Raw genomic sequence first — 23,051 nt, forward strand, 5'->3', positions numbered from 1 at the left:
GTCTCTACTGAATTGCGTAATTAAAAAAAATATATTTCCCAACCGGATTTCTTTTTGCAACATCTAATTTATCAAGGTGAGGCAGCCATATTGTAGCTTAAGTTTTGAGGATTTCGTAACATATCCTCCAAAGCAACTTATTCCGAACAGTACTCATTATCATCGTATACATTACTGCTCCAACAATCCATGAGTATATGAAGTTGTAGGCAGCCTGCAAGAGGAGTCTATAGAGTAGTATACAAAATAAATCGCTAAGGAGAAGGTGCAAGGAAGCGTATGCACCCAGGAACACGTCTCGTCAAAGAATGCATGTCCTAACGCTGATTGGTGGAGGGGCAGGGGTTTGAATCTCTCCCGTGGCCTGTGACTGGTGGAGAGGAGGGCTGGAGTCGCACGCTCGGTCTCTGATTGGCTGAGGGCGGGGGTGGGGCGACGGGGCTCCACCAATCAGATGCGTTTGTCCTTCACCGTTCATTCGTCTTGCTTGTGTGTGTTTGTGTGTGTGTGAGAGAGAGAGAGAGAGAGACTTATAAAATCGCTTGTGCTTAAGTTGTTTTGGATTTATTGTGTATATTATCTAGTGAGAGAGAGGGGGGGGCCTAGGTTTTTTTTTGGGGGGGTGTCCTCAGTGGTATCCTTGCCCCCCCACCCCCCTAGGGTTACAGGGTAGTCATGATGTGTTAGCAAGAAGGTAGGATAGGACACAGACGCTGAACGCAGATAGTGTGTGTGTGTGTGTGTGTGTGTGTGTGTGTGTGTGTGTGTGTGTGTGTGCGTGTGTGAGATAGAATTGCGTTTGGCCCCCCTCCCCCCTTCCCTGGCTGTGCTGCTGCCGAATAGCTAAGGAATGAGGTCACTGTCTTTTTGTAACCGGACGCAAACAGATCGCCTCCATGTCGCCCTGTCCCCTGCAATTTCGGTGCCCACCCCTCAACTTACCCACTCTCATATACCTCTCCATTCCATCCCTCCATCTCATCCTCGGTCTCCCCCTCCCTCTCTCCCCTTCCACCTCATTCATACACTCTTCTAGTCAGTCTCTCACTCCATCCTCTCCACATGGCCAAACCACCTCAGTGTGTTTCTCCTAACGCTTCCTGCCACATCCACACCACAACGCTCCTTCACTTCCTCATTTGTCAGTCTGTCTCTCCATGTAGCTCCACATGCTCCTCTCAAAGAACTCATTTCCACTCCTCTCACTGTTTCATCTCCAGCCGTACCTAACAACCTTGCAGCAGTCAGGATGGAGAGAAGGCAATGTTAGGCCAAGTTACAGTGACAGGAGTATAGATCTACAGTATTCACGGACAGAAGGCAATGTTAGGCCAAGTTACAGTGACAGGAGTATAGATCTGTTCATGGAGAGGCAATTTTAGGCCAAGTTTGCAGTGAAAGGAGTATAGATTTGTTCATGGAGAGGGGGTTATTTTAGGCCAAGTTACAGTGAAAGGAGTGTAGGCCAAGTTACAGTGAAAGGAGTGTAGGCCAAGTTGCAGTGAAAGGAGTGTAGGCCAAGTTGCAGTGGAAGGAGTATAGATTTATTCATGGAGAGGCAATTTTAGGCCAAGTTGCGGTGAAAGGAGTATAGATTCCTTTATAAATACGTTCCTCCATCCTTTCAGCCCTCGCGACCTTGAACTTGGAGGCGACCGGTAAAATACACACACTTGAGTTGCTTATTAGTTTATAGCCTCAGTAACCGGGTACTTTCTGCGCAACACGTCACACTGAGAGCTTGTCTTTGGGGTCGCCCGGGTACTTTCTGCGCAACACGTCACACTGAGAGCTTGTCTTTGTGCGGCCTCATTAACCGGGGTGCGTGCGCTCCAGCTCGCCCGGGTACCTTCTGCGCAACATGTCATACTGAGAGCTGTTTTTTTTTTTTTTTTTTTTTTTTTTTTTTTTTTTTTTTTAAGGAGGCTCCGTAACACCACTTCTTTGGCGATTTATTTTGTGTGGCCTCAGTAGCTGGGATGTGTGCGCTTTAACTCGTCCGGGTACTTTCTGCACAACACGTCACTAATCTTGTTTGGGCGTAGGAAGCTCCGTTGCATCACTTTCTTGGCGATTTATTTAGCATGGTGCGCCGTAACATTCTCGCATCAGTAAAACACAAGTAAAACACAAGAATTATTAAGGACATTTGTATAGTCTGGCAGCTCCACCGCCCAGTTATATCAGTGCCGCCCCTTGAAGGCGACACAGGCACCTACTAGGAATAAAGTACATATATTTATATTATTTAGAGGCTTTATTTATCATTCAATATATATATTTAAAGAAAGAAAATCTGTCTCTAGCCAGACGCCATAATCTCATAAGGGGTGTCCGTTTGCCTTTGAGTTTGTTGTTTTACGGGGAGGGGCACTACCCCTCCACCAACCCATTTGTTGACACGTAGGAAACACGTATGGGTTGGTTATATGGTTACCACCCAGCGTTGTAAATGGTTTCTTGGCTAACAGGTAACCATTTGGCTTGTCACTCAATGTAAAGCCACCTGTAAAGGAAAGAAAAGCAATAAGAAGTGACAGGAAAGATGGGAGAAATAGGAAGAGAGGAGGACAGGCAGAAAAAGAATGATAAAGGTGAAGGAAGAAGTAGGCAGCACTACATCACGTGAGTGGATGATGGTAAGAAATAGGAAGAGAGGAGGACCGAGAGAAAAAGAATGATCGTGAAGGAAGAAGTAAGCGGCACTACATCACGTGAGTGGATGATGGTGAGAAATAGGAAGAGAGGAGGACAGAGAGAAAAAGAATGATCGTGAAGGAAGAAGTAAGCGGCACTACATCACGTGAGTGGATGATGGTGAGAAATAGGAAGAGAGGAGGACAGTCAGAAAAAGCATAAAGGTGAAGGAAGAAGTAGGCAGCACTACATCACGTGAGTGGATGATGATCGCCTAAGGAACTGATGGATGTAAATTGAGTAAGCATGCCAGTCCATTTTCTGTGGTGGTGTTGACGGGGGACTATTTATAGTAACCACGTAAAGGTCCAAACCCTTCAGACGTTTCAAGGCTCGTGTGAATTGAGCCTGGAGCCGCTGCAATCGACACAGCACGTTGAGTTCGTAATACATCCCCCAGAGCGACTTATTCTGATTGGGAAGCTATTTTTAACAGCCACGCAAAGGTCTAATCCCTGCACACGTTTCAAGATATTGTTTGCGAATTGAGCCTGGAGCCGCTGCAATCGACACAGCACGTTGATTTCGTAATACATCCCCCTAAGCGATTTATTCTCATGAGGGAAGCTATTTTTAGTAACCACGTAAAGGTCTAAACACTGCACACGTTTCAAGGTTTGTTTAATTGACCTTGGAGCAGCTGCAGTGGACACGGCACGTTTCTTAATCCATTTCCCTTGGCGATTTATTTTCATTACACCTTAACATTTTCCTATATGTTATTTATATCGTTTTTATATCACGGTTTTGCGTTAGAAGTGGATGTGGAGGGGAAAGATCAATAATAAATCGGTATGGGAGAGGTGTTAAGACATATCTGTACCCGTAACAGCACTGGTGGGTGACGTGGGACGGGGAAAGACCCTTACGTAACTGTGACGCTGGGAGGACCTGTAGTGGTAGTAGTTGTTGTAGTGATGGTGGTAGTAGTAGTAGTAATAGTGGTGGTAGTAGTAGTAGTAATGGTAGTAGTTGTAGTAGTAGTAGTAATGGTGGTAGTATCAGTATTAGTAATGATAGTAGTAGTAATGGTGGTAGTGGTGGTCGTGGTGGTAGTAGTAGTAGCAGTAGTAATGGTGGTAGTAGTAGTAGTAATAGTAATGGTAAGACTAGTGCGAGGAGGACGAGAAGGTTGAGTGGTTGAGTAGTATTGATAGTAGTAGTAGCAGTTGTAGTAGTAGTAACCCCAGCCTCATCTGTACGTGAACCCAGTGAACTGCAGGCTGAAGTTGCCCTCCTCCTGCAGTCCACCATCTTCCTTTTGGGGGATGGGAAGGAGGTTGAGGGACGTTTGTATACCCAGGCAGCTCCACCGTCCACTCATATCAGTGCCACCACGTGAAGGGTCTTGTAGCTGCCGTAATACCTCTTCCATGGCGATTTATTCCGCATGTTACCCCTCATAAAAATAAAAATGCAGAAGAGAATGTCCATGTGTAATAATGAAAATAAATTGCTATCGAAAAAGTGCTGCGAACCGTTAGTGCCCCGTGCTATTTATTTATGCAGTCTATGTAGTGCGGTTATGAATGTCCCTAACACCTCTTCCTTAGCGATTTATTTTCCAAACCACTGTCTTTTCAATATCGATATAGATTGCATGAATAACACATAAGAATATAGTAACGGAGCAGTATCAGGAATAAATCGGTAAGGAAACGGTGTTAGTTACCTTCCTAACCTCACTACATAGATTACATAACACAAGAATACAGTAACGGGGCAGAATCAGGAATAAATCGGTAAGGAGAAGGTGTTAGTGACCTTTCTAGCCGTTCTACATAGATTGCATAACACAGCGGAGCAGAATCCGGAATAAATCGGTAAGTAAGAGGTGTTAGTGACCTTACTAGAATACCGCCGAGGGAGAGAGGGGGGGGGTAAGCAACACGTCTGAACAAACACCTTAATGAACACTTGCTGAACAGGTGTTTTTACAGGTGTCAAAGGCATTTAATTACACCTTTACAAAATCATGTTACCCTTGTCGTTTACTCTCAATACCGTTCGTGTTGATAACCTTGAATCCGCCAGACTACTTCATATTATTGTCTATTCTATCTGTCTACAGCCAGATGCCTTGATCTCGTAATGGGTGGCAACAAGCAGATCACCTCCATGTCGCCCTGTCCCCTGCCATTTCACTGCCTTACTCCCAGCTTACACCTCCCTCTCTCATATACCTCTCTATTCCATCCCTCCATCTCATCCTCGGTCTCCCCCACCCTCTCCCCCCACTCCACCTCACTCAGATACACTCTCCTAGTTAGTCTCTCATTCTCCATCCTCTCCACATGGCCAAACTACCTCAGTGTGTTTCTCCTAACGCTTCCTATCACATCCACACCACGACATTCCTTCACTTCCTCTTTTGTCAGTCTGTCTCTCCATGTAACTCCACAGGCTTCTCTCAAATAACTCATTTCCACTGCTCTCATTCTTGACTTGTGTCCCTCCAACCAGGTCCAAGCTTCACTTCCATACATCAGAGTTAGTACGGTATCACAGTACTGTCATGCAGCGACTATTTACTTCCATGCTCACTTCCCTGTTTCTTATCACTGCATTCAAAGAACCAGCAACCTTTCTTCCTTGCTGTACCCTTTCAAGCACTTCATCCTCCAAACTTCCAGCCTTACTCATCACACTACATAAGTACTTAAACGCACTCACATTTTCCATTTCCTCACCATCCAACCTCACTGTACATTCACTGACTTCACCTCTCTCAAAGACCATCACTTTACTCTTCCCTACATTCACCTTTAGATTCCGTTTCTTACACACTCTCCCCATCCACCAAGCCTTGCAGTTCCCCTTCGTCTTCACTTAACAACACTAATAATAATAAAATAATAATAATAATAATAATAAAAGCAAATTAATGTCAGTATTCTCACTTTCTGAAAATTTGACCAGATATTTCGTCCTGTTGTCAGTATAACGTAACTATCTATCTATTGCCAGACGCCTCAATCTCGTTTGGGGTGGCCACAAACAAATCGCCTCCACGTCGCTTGTCCCCCGCCATTTCGCTGCCCTGCTCCCAACTCACACCCCCCTCTCTCATATACTTCACCCCATCCCTCCATCTCATAACGTAACTCAATGGAAGAAAAATTGTTATGGCTTTACATCCTTTCCACAGCACTTCTTCGTGACTAGCATGATTCTCCAGTGTTAATATCCTGTTACAGGCCAGCATTCAAGGTGGAGAGATGGCAGTTTTAGGCCAAGTTAGAGTGAATGGAGTATAGTTGTGAGATCCTGAAAATGCTGACTAGAATACGGTCCAGTAAAGTGCTGATAGATAGATAGATACAAAAGGAAAGATAGATGGATAGATTAGATAGACAGGAGTGGGTAAATAGATAGATAGATAAACAGATAGATATGGTGGATTGTGAGGGTGTTGATCAGGAAGCAGTATGTCACAGTTCAGCCTTGGCCTTTGTGGTGTGAGGTGAGGCAGTGAGTGGATAGACCAGTCACTACACGTCTATCTATCTATATCTATCTATCCACGTCTGTCTATCTGTATATCTATCTATCTATATTTTCAGACTCTAATCGCGTAAGGGGTGGCCACAAACAAATCGCCTCCGTGTCACCCTGTCCCCGCCATTTCACTGCCCTCCCCCAAACTTACACCCCCCTCTCTCACTTACCTCTCCGCTCCATCCCTTCCTCTCATCCCCGGTCTCCCCCTCCCTCTCTCACCCTCCACCTCACTCATACACTCTTCTAGTTAGTCTCTCCCCATCCTCTCCACATAGTCACACCACCACTAACATGCACTCTCCTTGTTAGTCTTTCCCTCCTCATCCTCTCCACATAGCCATACCACCTCAGTGTATTTCTCCTAACGCCTCCTAACCCCCTCCTCCCCCCACCACCTCACTCAAATACGCTCTCCTAGTTAGTCTCTCCCCATCCTCTCCACATAGTCACACCACCACTAACATACACTCTTCTAGTTAGTCTCTCCCTGCCCATCCTCTCCACATAGCCACACCACCATTCACATACACTCTCGTAGTTAGTCTCTCCACATAGCCACACCACTCAATGTATTTCTCCCCTAACCCCCTCCTTCTCCCCTCTCCACCTCACTCACATACACTCTCCTAGTTAGTCTCTCCAAATGGCCACACCACCTCACTTGTGTTTTTCCTTTTCAGTCGCTTCGTGGTTCGTGTCGCCGGTAATGTCTGGGATTATGTCCGGCGTGATCTACCTCGTCCTCAACCACTTCATATTTAAGAAGGAGAAGCCTCTTGAGCCCGGCCTGCGTGCCCTGCCCTTCATCTACGGCTTCACCCTCCTCATCAACGTGTTCTCTGTGGTTCATGATGGTCCCAGTAGTAAGTGTCTGTTGTGTGTCGCCTACCACTACTACTTCTACTACTACTACTGCTATTACCACCCCTTTTACTATTACTGTTACTACTACTATAACCATTACTACTGCTATCGCTGTTACTACTACTGTTACAACTACTACAATTGGAAGTGTGTATAATTGTAGTAACGTCAATAGATAAGTAGAATGTGTGTGTAATTGTAGTAACGTTTATAGATACGTAGACTGAAGTGTAAATAAGTAAACTGAAGTGTATGTAACGTCTGTAGATAAGTAGACTGGTGTAGGTAAGTAAACTGAAGTGTATGTAACGTCTGTAGATAAGTAGACTGGTGTAGGTAAGTAAACTGAAGTGTATGTAACGTGTACAGGTAAGTAAACTGAAGTGTAATTATGCTAACGTTTGCCTTTCCATTGCAGTACTTAAGATGGACGTAATCCCTTGGTGGGGTGCCGTGATCACTGCCATTGGTGTGGGCATCCTGACAGCCATTATCGTTCAGTTCTTCGTTGTACCACGCCAGAGGAAGTCAATCAGGGGTAAGAATGGCCTTGTCGTGGCTGCAGATTAGTGTGGATGTGAGCTAAGTGGACAGCTGGTGGGAACTGCTCTCTTCCTGCACGCCACCATCGTCCTTTTGGGGGATAGGGAGTCGAGAGGCATTTACAAGGAGAAATTGCGAGCTTTCTGCACTTCACCATCGTCCTTTTGGGGGATAGGGAATAGGGGGGCACTGGCAAGGATACGTAGCAGAATAAGTGTTGAATTTCGCTTTTCCTGCACTCCACCATCATCCTTTTGGAGGTTAGGGAATAGAGGGGCATGCGCAAGGATAAGTAACAGAGTCTGGGTTGAAATGTGGGGTTGAGAGCATAATATAGACTGTGATGTTGTGGTGGCTACATGTTCATCTCAGTGGACATTCTTTACGCTTAACCAGATAAAACAATTCTAGACGCAGTTATCACGATTTAAGGACTAGGTAACTGATAAGGGGATTGGTGTGGTATGTGTGGTGTACCCATATCCCATAGATTAGATACTACTACCATATAACTTCCATAGAACTCCCTTTATCCTTTTGTTTACATCTGAAGCCAGGGTTAGTAGAGGAGCATTTGGAGTGACATGGAGGGACAGGTTGACAAAGGAAGAAGTGAAGGAACGTTGTGGGGTGGATGTGGATGTGGTTGAGATGATTAGGAGAAATACACTGAGGTGGTTTGGACATGTGGAGAGAATGGAGAGTGAAAGACTGACTAAGAGGGTGTATGTAGGTGAGGTGGAGGGAGGGGTAGACCGAGGATGAGGTGGAGGGATGGAGTTGAGAGGTATATGAGGGAGGGGGGGGGGTGAGTTGAGGGGAGGGTAGTCAAATGGTGGGTGACAGAGCGACTTGGAGGCGTTTTGTCTGCTGCCACCCTTTGCGGGATTAGGGCGTCGGGCTATAGATAGATAGATAAACCTGATAGACTGCCCGTTGTAGTTTTCCTTCTCTGGCAGTCCACCATCCTCATTCGGGGGATAGGGAGTGAGTTGAGGGACGTTTATATAACAGGGCAGTAGATCCAGACAGTCATATTGGAGCCACCACGTGAAGGCATCCCTATAATACTGAAGCCATGATTGAAATTAAGATATGTAAAACTGTGGAGAGGACGGAGAATGAGAAACTGACGAGGAGAGTGTATGTGAGTGAGGTGGAGGGGGGGGAGAGGGAGGGAGAGGCCAAGGATGAGATGGAGGGATGGAGTGGAAGGGTATATGAGAGAGGGGGGTGTGAGCTGGGAGCAGGGCAGTGAAATGGCAGGGGACAGGGCGACATGGAGACGATTTGTTTGTGGCCACTCCTTACGGGATTAAGGCGTCTTGCCATAGGTAGATAGGTAGAAAACTGAAGTACTTTTTAATCTCAATCATAAAGTTGTACGTACTTCAGCACATGTGTAGTCTGTGTAATAATATCAGAGTGTGAGTAGCAATGTGAAGTATGTAATTGCAGATGGTTATGCTTGTGAGATGGAGTCAGGATTCCAGGGGCTTGAATGGTGCATGTATGAGAGTGTGGCCCATTTATGCTGTTTATACTTCTATCAGTGTGCCCTGCCGCGTGGACTGTAATTTCTCCACATGTGTAGTCTCTTACCTGCAGTAATATCAGAGTGTGAGTAGCGGTGTGAAGTATATCATTGTAGATGGTTATGCCTGTGAGTTGGAGTCAGGATTCCCGGGGCTTGAATGGTGAATGTATGAGAGTGTGGCCCATTTGCTTCTAGCTGCGTGGACTGTAGTTTCTCCAGCCTATTAATTGTTTCTTGTCCCTTGCAGCTCAACTTGCAGACGAGGCCACCAAACAGGAAAATGAAGTCAAGTTTACGTTTGACTCTGCTGGTGAGTGATGTATGTGTTTGTGGTAGTGGTAGTAGTTGTTGTAGCTCCAGGTTCATAAAGTGTACCCAGTGGACTACAGGCTGAAGTTGCCCTCCCCTTGCACTCCACCATCTTCCTTTTGGGGGACAGGGAGGGAGTTGAGGGACGTTTGTATACCTGGGCAGTGGAGCTACCTGGATATATCAGTGCCACCCCATGAAGGCTCCCTCTCCAGCTCCACCCCCTATTTGCAGTGGTAGTGATGCATATTTTAAGTGGCATAGGAAGCATCGTAGCACCTCTTCCTTAGTGATTTATTTTGAACATAACACCTTAACATCCTCTTGTAAGCTGTTTGTCTTTTTAATATTGACAGTTTGCATCAGTAGCGACAGGGATATTGAGGTGTAACATGCAGAATAAACCACTAAAGAGGAGGTGTTACAAAAAGCTGCTTGGAATATGACCCATACTGTCAGAATGGAGATAGTCACCTGTAGCACACCCTGATACACTAAACAGGTTGCACTATAGAAAATGGAGAGTGAGAGACTGACGAGGAGAGTGTGTGTGAGTGAGGTGGAGGGGGGGAGAGGGAAGGGGAGGCCAAGGATGAGATGGAGGGATGGAGTGGAGAGGTATATGAGAGAGGGTGTGTGTGAGCTCTGAGCAGGGCAATGAAATGGTGGGGGACAGGGCGACACGGAGGCGATTTGTTTGTGGCCACCCCTTACGGGATTGAGGCGTCTGGCAATAGATCGACAGTATCATATGAGAGGTGCTGGAAGAGGGTCGCCTTCACGTGGTGGCACTGATAGGGGTGAGCAGTAAAGGTGCCTGGTAATAGAACTGCACTTTATCTCCCTCCATCTCCCAGATTGAGGATGGATTGCAGGAGGGCAACTTCATCCTGTAGTCCACTGGGTCACAGTTCAGATTGGGTCACAACTACCTGTACATTAATATCCTGTGAGAAATATAAGCTTGACAGTACTCTCCACACACACACACACACACACACACACACACACACACACACACACACACACACACACACAGTACATCCTCACTACAAGTCTCCTTTAATTGTCAGTATTCTCTGTACACACACACAGTACGTCTTCACTCTCTATGCACACACACAGTACATTCTCATTCCCTACACACACACACACACACACACACACACACACACACACACACACACACACACACACACACACACACACACACACACACACACACACACACGTCAGCTTTTATAATGAGATACGAAAAGAAACTGTCAATGATAATCATATACAGTAAACTCATGCAGTATCACAGCCGGCCACTCAGTCTGCCTCACTCGAAGAACGAACTGGTGAAAATGCCAGTAACTTCCTCATTTTGATGTTTTAAGAATTCAGTACTTAAAAACTGGATAATTTTAAGGGTGTATGATATATTGAATAGTGCCTGTCTAAACCCAGCCCATAGTGAGGTGGGAAAATGGCAGGAAGAAAGTCAGGATGGTGGTGATGATTGCTAACCTCATCAGTCAAGTGTGTGTTTTTTATTTTTCCCCTTTCACAGACTACATTATTCAGCTTTTGGGAAATTTTTGAACTGGAGAGGTTTGATAGAGCCTTCATCTGCCCTTCACTGTCAGAGATCTCCCAAAAGTTGAATGAAATTGTGTGAGGCAGCAGGAAGAATATGAAAAACACGTAATTGGATTGAGGAGGTTAGAGTTAATACAGTGCAATTGATATTAACTTGGTACTGTTGCAGATAACGTAGAAATGGTGGAACTGTTATACAATGCAGGTAAACACAAAGGCCTGAGTGCATGATTGGCAAGGCCCTACAAATATTTCCCTTCAAATACATTAACTAAAAATCCTCATCTGTCCCCTTGCTTTTGAAAACTGTCTTGTATTGCAGTGTAACTGACATTGTTTATGTCTGAGGCAACTGTAACCACCCATTCTGGTACTAACGGCATATGCTGCATGCCGCAGGCAGTGAAGTGTTCACTTGATTTCTTTTTAACTTTCCATTACTGTATTCATATCTCACTAAGACCTCAATATAAAAACCTTTAGAAATGGACTTGTCTGGTTCTCTCTTCACCGAGTTCATTCTGCCATCTTGTCTTATGAGGCGTTGGCTTCATGCTGTGTTGGCTGTTGTTGATAATGCCACAAGTTAACACGAGTGACAGACAGTAACAGATTGTATGGAATATGGCAGATGTAGGCCTGTCTAGATATTCCTTTGGTATGTTTTCAGATCACGAAGAACATACAACAAAGGAAATTTTCCTGTACAGTTCTGGGCAAACTGGAATTATATTTTAACAAGAAACTATCCTCAGGTATTACATTATGCACGTACAAGTTATTTACATCCTTGACACTGCACATTACTTGTACTTGTCCAGAATAAATGCAAGTGTACAGTAGTTTTTAGTGTACAGAAAACATTAGCATTGTTAAGCCATAAATCCTCTTGTTACAATGACATCTTTTTATTATATTGTAATTTTGCCGTTTCAGAATTATTTATTCAGGGTAGGAGAGGATTTTCACTATGCAGGGGTTAGACGATAGCTTTATTAATCCCTTCTCTACAAGTGGTCCTTCCTGAGCTGAAATAAATTGATTGGTGATGGCAAGAACAAGATGAAAAATAATTGTAGTGAATGGGGGTTACCTGCCATCATTTACCATATTTTCAAACCTCTTTCCCTCACATATTCATCTCTCACTCCTCCACAGACAACTCTCGCTCCCCCACACCACCCAACCGTGAGCTGTCAGTGATCGAGAAGGGCGTTGTGAGCGGACCAGCCACCACCTACACTTTTAACGGTGCCACAGAGAGCAACGGGTATATCGGTGCTGAGACCAAAAACGGCAATCTACTGAGTCCCACAGAGTCCATTGGTGAGTTACCTGGGAGTGGAGGGGGGGACGTAGCTAGTGTAGTCTGTATATTTCACCTGATGGAACTGGATCACACCTACACCTACACCAAGAGACTGACACTTTTATCGTAACTTAGTCCAACCGTGACAGCCTTCCCATTGCCACGGAGTCAGTTGGTGTGTCAGTCAGGTCGGAGGGTGAAAAAGTTGCTGTAGTTCCTTCACCTTAACTTGGCAGAGATTTATGTGTTCTGCAGCATACCAGGTGTCTTTACATATGCTTCTGTGATAATGGATTGTATGTGCTGTGATTGATGGGTGAGGTGGATGAGTTGTGGTGTGGGAGGCTGTATTGTCGTGTGGGCATTGTGGTTTGTGAGTTCAATTTCGTGATGATACTGTAGCAAGGAGGGATGATGTTAGTTTATCTTTACTATCACTGTTTCTCTGTCTCTTTGCAAAACTGTACTTCGACTCTTATGAGGACTTTGCTTATATCTTACATGAGTGTGTCAGACCAAAACCCATTGATTTAGTAAGGAACAGGGATGGGATAATACTGATCCTGTTTTTCCCCACCCAACAGGAGTGTCCCAGAACAACAGTCAAGTCCCCCTCGTCAACACCAACGCCGTCAAGATCGTGTCTGTTGAGAAGCTGACTGACAAGAAGGAGGAGGAAACAGACCGTCCTGAGGTGAAGTCCCTGTTCTCCTTCCTTCAGGTCCTCACAGCCACATTCGGGTCCTTCGCTCACGGTGGCAACGATGTCAGTAACGCCATTGGGCCCCTCATTGCACTCTGGGCCATCTACACAGAGGGATCCGTTGCACAGAAGTCTCCTGCACCCATTTATATTCTCCTCTATGGCGGCGTGAGTACTGACACACCCTTCTTCGGCCACTCTTTATCTGTGTACTCCTTTGCATTGTGTTTTGCTAATTCTATATGTATACCTTCCCATTGCTGAATAAACGCTTCAAACTTGAGAGTAAAACCACTGTGTGCAGGAGTAGTAACTGTGATTGGCGTCAGCATTTATTGTATATTTTTGTCCACTCTTTCCCTCGTCTATACATTTAGCAATATTTAATTTTCATCAAACTTAGTACAGAGGGAAAGAGGTTTGAATGTTTGGGTTGGAGTTCTGAGAGGTAGACCTGGGATGAGGTCGTACAGTGTGACCTCAGGGATAAATGACTGAACAGAGAGGCTGATAGACTTTGAGCAGCATGGAGCTCTGCCCTTAGGTGATCAAGGCTGGTGTATACAGACATATCGGAGCCTTTATAAATGAAATAAAACAAAGTAGAATTATTATCGTTATTGTTGGTGTCATGATTATCATTATTGTTATTATTACTGTTATTATCATCATTGTGTTTGCCATTATTATTATCATTGTCATTGTTGTTGTTATTATCGTTATCATCATCATTACAGCTTGGCATCTCAGTGGGTCTGTGGGTGTGGGGCCGACGTGTTATCCAGACCATTGGCGAGGACCTCACCAAAGTGACCGCTTCCTCTGGCTTCACCATTGAGATCGGAGCGGCCTTCACTGTGCTCCTGGCTTCAAAGATCGGCCTGCCCATCTCCACCACCCATTGCAAAGTCGGCTCAGTCGTGTTTGTGGGCTGGGTTAAGTCCTCAAGGCAGGGAGTGGACTGGAAACTCTTCAGGTCAGTTACCCTACATATGAGTTTCAGTTTTTTCCATCCCAGTGGCATACCTACACATGAATTTCTGTTTTCCCTTTTTTCTCTCTCTCTTTTCTTCCCATCCCAGTGGCATAGCTATGGGTGGTTTGGGAGGGGTCTGGGAGTGGGCCATTTCAAAACAGGCATGACCCCCCCAGATGTTAAGACCTGGATACGCCACTGGTTCTTTTTTCACCCCCTCCTTGGCTGGAAAATAGTAGTTGGAATGATAAAGATGGCGATTCACTTGCCCTTATTATCATGACTCTTTACTTGTGCCAGGGAATGATCATAGAAGTGTAATGCTTTTGTAGTTTTTTGCATTAATTTCTTCGGCATATATTTCATAATGTTTCAGATTTGGTCCGTTACTCTTATGTATGGGAGTGAGGTGGAGGGGGAGAGAGGGAAGGGGAGGCCAAAGATGAGATGGAGGGATGGAGTGGAGAGGAATATGAGAGAGGGGGGTGCGAGCTGGGAGCAGGGCAGTGAAATGGCGGGGGACAGGGCGACATGGAGGCAATTTGTTTGTGGCCACCCCGTATAGGATTAAGGCGTCTGGCAATAGATAGATAGATATTTCCGCATTTAACTTGAATCTCCTCCATCAACAGGAACATTGTCATCGCCTGGGTGGTCACTGTTCCTCTCACCGCTGGCATATCGGCCCTCCTGATGCTGATACTGAGGATTGCCTTCATGTAGCCCCAACGTGTATCAACCTCCATGGGATAGCTGTGATATACTCTTTTTACTCTGACTTGGCCTAAAATTGCCATCGCTCCTGGAATACTGAGTTGTAACAGAAGATTAACACTGGAAGATACTGCTGGTCAGGAAGAAGTGCTGTGGACAGAACGTAGAGCCGTAGCATTGTCTCCGCCACTGAGGTACGTGGATGAAGGTGGTCGGAAGAAATGCAATGGGAAGGATGTAGAGCCGAAGCATTCTTTTTCCTGCCACTGAAGTATGTGAATAAGCCACACAAGGAAGGAAATCCAGGCCAAGTTACGGTGAAAGAGGTATAGTTTGTACTCTGCCACCACCGCCAGGGACCTCACCACACAACAACATGTCCTCACACTCAGGGGGACATCTCATGACTCACCCCACATCCTTCACAACAGGGTACGTGCAAGTTTGGGAATTCTCACGGTATGACATGTGATTAAGAACCCATTTTCCTTTATTTTTGTATTCTGCTATGTAACTGGAAGTCCATTTTGCTTTTCTGAATTCAGCTAACTAAAAAACATGATATAAACATTTGAATACTAGCAGTGAAAAAAAAAATCATAAAAGGCTCCAGGCACAGATGTCACTTAGAGGCCGACACCTAGTTAGCCCTAAGGGACACTGGCAAAAAAATAACATGTGGTAGTATGGCAAAAAATAGCCACTTTTGCTGATTTTTAAACATACAGACTCTTCAGATATATAAAAAAAAATTGCTTCAGATATATTTTAGTGCTATAATCTCAAAGCATATTTCAAAACCTTGCAAGTACCCAGTTTAACCGAAAGTACTCCTGACTCGCCAGATGTCCATATATATCACTCGACACTCCTTTTTGATGACCAGCTGTCCTCATGTCCCCTTTACTCATGGGTGTCCAAGGTTCACATTTACAAAGAGAAAGGGAGAGTGTTATATTAAGCCCAGTATTATTTGATGGTGAGATAGAAATAGCTCACAAGATTCCATAGAGGGAGGGAACTTGTAATGAGGTACAGTATTTCATAAAACAGTTTGATGAGAGTCCATAGTAAGAGAGAAATTGCTCTATTGAGTCCAGTAGTCCATATAACAAGGTAGGAACAGCTTAGGAGACTTGTAAAAGAGAAGGAAAGTTTGGCACATGTGTGCAGTCTTGCATAGAACAGTACATAGGGACTCATTAACGTGTGCAATTAGAAAGCACTTGTTGACGGGAAAGCTGACGTTCGTTTAAGCATCACGGGAAAGCTGACGTTCATTCCATTGTTTGTGCTATTGGGAGATGTGATCCAGTATCCCTGTGAAGATCAGTATTATCATCTCAAGCTCTTGCTTTACTGAAAATAAGGAATATAATCAAAATAGTGCAGTAAGAGAGAATTTTGTATGTGACAGTGATGGGAAAGGCTGAGTTGTATTTTCCCTTGTTTATATCCTAATCAGCAGCCTTCCAATCATCCACCTCTTCCATACGATTCAGGAGGTGATAGACTAGCGCTAAGTAGAGGTATACCACAGTAGATATATACGAAATACAGCTTAGGCATACAGGTGCTTTCTGATACTGTTAAACTGTAGGTGCACACTCAGTATTAATAGGAGTACAGTATATCATTATCCCACAGTGTAATGGCTGTTTGAAAATGTAGATGATGTATATTCAAGCAGTTTACCTATGTAGAAAATTGCGTAGAGTTTGACAGTGGAACTATGTAGCATTCCAATCCATTATACTGTACAGGGTGGGTCACAAGTCTGGAAACGGGGGAAAGAGCATGGAACAGGGTGACCCAAAGGTTGTTCCCATCCCCAAGTCAATTTACTACGTGAGGAAACGACACGTGAAGGGCTGTCCCAAATGTTATATCTGTCCTCGTGCTTCCAGACTCTTGACACACCCTGTATATTCCAACAACATGATTGAAGTTGAGGTGTTTTGAGGTAACTTTTGAAAATGGAACAGGTTAATTCCATCCATTTGATTATACGGTACTCTCCAGGTATATTTTTTCGCCTTCATTGCACTTCCAGACAATTCTCTCTCCAGTTTTGGGGAGGTGTATGATTTAGGGGAAAGCTGCCTCCAGTCTCTCTATTTTGAAAAGTCTCCCCAAAGCTGAGGGAAGCAGTCTGGAAGTAGCAAGAAGACTAAAAAAAAAAAAGAAAAAAGAAAGAGAGAGAGGGGAAAAAAGAAAGAAAATTAAAGATAAGAAGAGATTAAGTTTTTCACGAATCATACACTGGACATTAAACAAGAAATCACTGAAAAAAGGAGATTCCTGTATTTTTTCCAAGAATCATACGCTGGACATATGAAAAAAAGGCAAATTGAAAGGAAGAAATGTTTTTCACGGAGCAAACGCTGGACAAAAAAAAGTAATTGAAAACAAGACATTACGTTTTTTCAAGAATGACGGGCTGGACAGATGGAACAATGGCTGGGAGTCTTTCACTTAAGGGAACATTGATTCATATTTCAAAGGCATTTTTTCAACATTTTCCTTCATCTTGATCACTGTGTTACTCATCTTGAACTAAAAGTGTATATTGAACTCATGTAGACGCCATTATCTCGCTCAAAAATACATCACCATCATCATTCACGGCACACCACCACACCCACGCTGCACCATGTTATTGCAGAGTTCTTCCATTTTTCATCATTCATTGCATAAGTACAGACATTTGCATCATTGTTGGACATTTTAAAACCAATATAAAACCTCATTACATATTTAAACTCATAAATATTCACTCGTCAGTGTAGGATATACATAAACCAGTAAATAAAACTCATAACTACATATTTAATCATTATCATAAATAATAAATCACTCTTCAAAGGTATGACAGTTATAAACGAATATAGACTCACTCATAAGTACATATTTAATCATAATCATAAATATTCACTTGTTCAGGGTAGGACATTTATAAACCAGTATATATAAAGACTCATAGCTACATATTTAATCATTCTCATTAATAATCAGCTGCTTCTGTAGCGAGGCAGGCCACTTGTTCACCAGAAATAAGTATATAGAGAGAGGTGTGTGTGTGTGCGTGTTAGTGAGAGCAGATGTATGAAAAACTATACCAAGTGAAGAGGGCAGAGAGGTTCAACGTTGGTGTATACATCTTTATTTTAATAGGATTTTGTTTACATGTATATTTGTATCAGAAGTTGGTCAGTGCACAAATATGATGCGTAATCCCTCAGTCCTGATGATGTGCATGTTAAAATTGCTTGGTGCCCGTGTGACAGCTGGTGATGGAGGGATGGAGTGGAGAGAGAGAGGAGAGAGGGTGTGAGTTGGAGGGAAGGGAGGAGAGAGATGTCAGGAAGGGAGGTATGAGTTGGAGGGAGGGTAGGTGAGAGGTATGAGGGAGGGAAGTGTGAGTTGGAGGGAGGGTAGCCAAGTACAGACAAAGTGACATGGAGGCAACGCATCTATGGCCACCTCGTATGGGACTAAGTCTGGTAGTAGATACGTTAGATAGATAAAGTGCATCATGGGATTGCAGGGATTATTGCAAAGCGTGTGCAGTGCAATGTGGTGTTACGCTGGGCAGTACTGACATGTTGAATTGAACCTCATGTTGAAATAGTACAGTACAAGAGTAGTTAAGTTCCTGTGTGTCATGTGTGTGTTGGAGGATTTGTGTGTCGGAGGGAGATGTCTGTGTCAGAGGGAGGTGTCTGTGTCGGAGGAAGATTTATGTGTCAGAGGAAGATGTCTGTGTCGGAGGAAGTCTGTGCCGGAGGGAGATGTCTGTGTCAGAGGAAGATTTGTGTCGGAGGAAGGTGTCTGTGTCGCAGGAAGGTACTGTACGTGCATTTTTCAAACTATGCAAAACTGTTCAGGTTCAAATTTCAGTTTTAAAAAATGGCACAATCCAATATCGAAATGCTGCATGTGAGTCTACGGCGGTTACATGATTTTTTATATATGGGGTGGATCGAGTGGTGTCTGGAGGTGTCTTAAAACCTCTTCCTTAGCGATTTATTTTGCCTGTTACAGTTTTATATCCTGATGTGTGTTATTTTTGGAAGCTGTGTAGATATTAAAATGATATAAATAACATACAGGTATAAGAGAATAAGGTGTAATACGGAAAATAAATCACAGAGGAACAGGTGTTAAGAGGTCAGTGATTTATTATGCAAATGACACCTCAGGATCTGTATAACGTCGATGCAAAGTCTGTTTGTATTAAAAGAAATAATAATAACACATGCACGAGAATGAAGGTGTACTAGGGAAGATAAATCACTAAGGAAAAGGTGTTAAGGACCTCCATGGCCACCTGGAATATGGGTTTTAGAGAGATGGAAAATCATAATGGGTTTGTAAACTAGTCGTGTTGTAAACTGAATGAGAAGAGTGATGGGGCTTTGTGTATGTGCTATACGTATACCTTCATGAATTTTTTGTAACATTCATGATGATTGTAACAGTATTTTATTTTTATACACAATGCACAGAGGACAGTGAGGATGTAGAAAGAGTTGTAACAATAGACTCACTTGGGTGTTTTTGAAGAAAGAAAAGCATTTGCTGGTTTGGAATCCGTCATACATCGGATTTGGCGAGATTAGTGTATGAATCTGCCTTTACCACACCAGTATTGAAATGTACGGAAGAATATGTGGCAGTGTTCTGTCTGGAAATAAGTTGTACGCAATTTCCAAAGCTATGTTAAGTACAGGAAGTCTTCGCCGTACAGTATGTCACTCATTTCAAAGTTCCAGTGTTGTGAATTCTACCTTTTGTTATTTTATTGCTGTAAATCCATAGTTGGGTCTGGTTAGTACTTGGATGGGTGACCGCCTGGGAACACCAGATGCTGTTGGCATAACTCCCTACGTGTCAAGTGGGGTTGGTGGAGGATTAGTGCCCCTCCCTGTAAAACAATTAACTCTAAGCCCTTGGCCACCCTGTTTGGGATACATGGCGTCTGGCAATGAATGATGAACGAATGAAATCCATAGTAAGGTACGGAAAAATTTGAATTAAACGTCCCATTGGTACCTATGAAGCTAATTTTCCAGTTTCCATTATTTTAAAACATATATGGAAAAGTTGAGATAGTTTGGAACATGACAACATCTACTGAGGACGTACTGTGCTGTATAGACTTTAGGCTGTATATGTGAAAGATTGGTAGGCCTCTTAACACCTCTACCTTGCCAGTTTATTCATGTAGCTGATGTAGTCTTTGTATCGGCATTAACAAGAGACGAAAATAAGTGAAATATTCTGGTAAGGAAGAGGTGATTAGGAGTCGCCTTATAAGACCATTTGTAAGGACTGTCACAGGCAGTTTGAGTCATGCAGTCCTATTACCCAAACCCCTACAATTTGGTGATGCCTTCTTTTACTATTATCAAACATTCTATTGAGCTTAGGAGATCCCCATAGCAGTGACGAGGCTAATGGAGGCTTTATCTAAACCCTCCAATTGCTAAAAACCTCTCCCAGTCTTATTTAAATCGTCCAAAAAACAGAAAAAGACATCACCATATTAGCAGCGTCAGAAAGTGTGTTCGTTACGGTATGTGAAGCCAGTTAAGCGGTTCAGTCTGCCTGGATAACCACAATGTATACTGTCTTACTGTTTAGCTCATTTTTTTGGATTGATATGTATGTACTATTTATTTTACAATATACATAATTTTTTATAACGATAACAGTAGTATTAATTGTAGCGTAAGTCTTGATTTTTTTGTATGTCGAGTGGGTGTTGCAGTGTGATCAGCGAGCCAATATTTCTCGTTGTGCTAGGAGGCTGTCTGGCACTTTCCTCTTTGTAGTCTTTTGTATTTTATTTTCCATACCATGCATTGACCTGTGGAACCTGGGAATATCTTTAATTTTATTCCTGCCATCTTGTACAATTTTATTCAGCTTACAGACGTGGATTTAGGAGGGGGGGAGGAGGACGTTCCCCCCCCACCCATTTTTGAAAGACCAGTGATTGCATATTATAAAAGAACTCTGTTATTTGCCATATTATAGTGAATAGCCTATATAAATACTGTCATAGAATACAGTAGTTTAAAATACAGAGGGGGATTTGGTAATACATTTGAAGGAGTTTGGTAATGAATAAATATAAAATAAAGCTTATGGAAAAGACACACACACACACACACACACACACACACACACACACACACACACACACACACACACACACACACACACACACACACACACGAAGCATACATCTCAAACTGGGTGGTTAAAAAATAGCCTAATCACCATCCTTAGAGGCCATTCGGAAGCTGAATATAATAATCTAATAGAGGTAGGAATAAAAGAAATAAAGCCCCAGATTCAAAAGCTTAATTTCCTTTTGTACATAGAGATATTTTGACCGATTAGGGAAGGAGGTGAAGGAAACGAAGTAGAACAGTCGGGAATAAATACACTTCTATTCTCCTGTGTTTTCTTCCATAACTTCCTTTTTTTGGGTTAATATTCTCTTGTACATGGTTCATTTTCTCACACATGGTTCATTTCCTCCTGTATGTGGAGATATTTTGACATGGGAAGGAGGTGAAAGAAACGCAGTAGAATAGTCGGGAATAAATCTCTCCTCAATTCTCCTCTGTTTTCTTCCACCTCCTTCAATTTATGTTATACTTATTTCAGCATTGATTATACCCTGTTCACTTTAACTAGGCAGAAAATTACCATCTTCACTACTGAGTTGTAAGAAGAGATTTGAATATGATGCCAATCACGAAGAAGTGTTATGTGGACAATACACAGCCCTGGTATTGTCTTTCTGTCTACTCTGTTCACTTTAACAGGGCCCAAATTGCCATCTCCATCTTGAAGGTTGAGCTGTAACAAGGGATTGACACTAGAATATGTTGCTAGTCACGAAGAAGTGCCATGGAAAGGATGTTGAGCCATAATATTGTCTTTTTCTACCACTGAACTAAGGGAAATTACGTACAAAAGGACAGAAATCACTGCCTAGTTAAAATGAACAGAGTATAGAATGCAGAAACTTGCTGTATGAGGAAATATTAGGGCCATGTAAGTGACCATGCAGGTTTCTCAACACCTTTTCCATTGTGATTTATTTTGCACATTACACCTCAGTATCCTGTTGTATGTTGATGCAAATTGGTATTGGAGAGGGCCGCCTTCATGTGGTGTCACTGACATAACAGGGTGGTTCCACTGCCTGGCTATACATATGTCCATCAGCTCCCTCCCTATCCTCCAAAAGGATGATGGTGGACTGCAGGAGGACAGCATCAGCCTGTAGTCAGTTGGGTTCACATTTCAAATGAACCTGGGGCTACGGCTATTACCAGGCTACTACTACGAGGCGTCTGTATGATAACACAAAACAGTATAAATAACATGCAAGATGGTGATAAGGTGCAGTATACAAAATAAATCAATAAGGAAGAGGTGTTACAAGCCTATGCCATCAAGTGCACAGCCACACTAGTAAGGAGGAAGTGCTAGGGAGCTTCTGTATGCCTTGAGAATATAGACAACAGAACAGGGTTTGTACACTACTTAATGTGCATTGACATGTGGATGAGAATGGGTGGGAGATGAGCTCTGTATGATTCAAATGTTAGAGAAGAGCTCTGTGCAACCCGGTATGTTTGGGAAATAAAGAGCTGAAGGGAGACGAGCTCTGTATAAAATAATAGAGACATAATTAGGCTCTACTCTCTACCTTCATCTTGTTGACATTGTATTCAGTAGCATTTTAAACATCATCCCACTGGCATCAAAATAATAATCACTTTCTGGAATGATAATCACTGCAAAGCAAAGCTCAGTCTTTGTACGGAATTGAATAAACTATTTTGATTGTATTTATTCACTGTTTTTGTCATTATTGGTGGTTGTCGGGGCTGGAGAGGGATGCCTTCACGTGGTGGCACTGATATGGCTGAGTGAATTCTCTGCCCAGTTGTCAAAATGCCTCAGCTCCTTCCCTGTTCCCCTGAAATGAGGATGGTGGACACAGGATAAGGGTAATGTAGCCTGCAGTCTATTGGGTTTACATTTCTGATGAGCCTGGGGTTACAACTGCCACTACCACCACATCATGACTGTTACTGTTGTTGTTCAAGCTAAAGTTACCCTACTGCAGTTTACCATCCGTCTTTCAGGGGATAGGGAGTGAAGGGAAGTTTGTATGACCGGGCAGTGGAGCCACCAGGTTATATTGATGCCACCCAGGGAAGGGATACCTGTCTAGCACCTTCATGGCACTAGATGGATGCTTTTATGTGGTGGCACTGGTATA

General features: G+C 43.4%; 1 protein-coding gene across 3 annotated transcripts in view; it reads left to right on the forward strand.

Annotated features, from left to right (window-relative positions):
- NaPi-III (Na[+]-dependent inorganic phosphate cotransporter type III) overlaps positions 1-20,957 on the forward strand; it is a 34,621-nt gene extending 13,664 nt beyond the window's left edge. For 2 of the 3 annotated variants that reach the window (XM_080271914.1, XM_080271915.1), the window contains exons 4-10: positions 6,879-7,061; positions 7,481-7,600; positions 9,390-9,452; positions 12,194-12,361; positions 12,929-13,215; positions 13,785-14,023; positions 14,656-20,957. In XM_080271914.1, coding sequence (XP_080128040.1) covers positions 6,879-7,061; positions 7,481-7,600; positions 9,390-9,452; positions 12,194-12,361; positions 12,929-13,215; positions 13,785-14,023; positions 14,656-14,746 — 1,151 coding nt within the window. In that variant the 3' untranslated portion in view covers positions 14,747-20,957. The remainder of the gene's footprint in view (positions 1-6,878; positions 7,062-7,480; positions 7,601-9,389; positions 9,453-12,193; positions 12,362-12,928; positions 13,216-13,784; positions 14,024-14,655) is intronic. The other variant, XR_013897249.1, reaches the window with a different exon arrangement.
- The last annotated feature ends 2,094 nt before the right edge of the window (positions 20,958-23,051 follow it).

This window comes from Coenobita brevimanus, chromosome 48, assembly GCF_032717465.1.
Source record: "Coenobita brevimanus isolate Jiangsu-jjx chromosome 48, ASM3271746v2, whole genome shotgun sequence".
In the NCBI taxonomy this organism is placed as follows: Eukaryota; Metazoa; Arthropoda; class Malacostraca; order Decapoda; family Coenobitidae; genus Coenobita; species Coenobita brevimanus.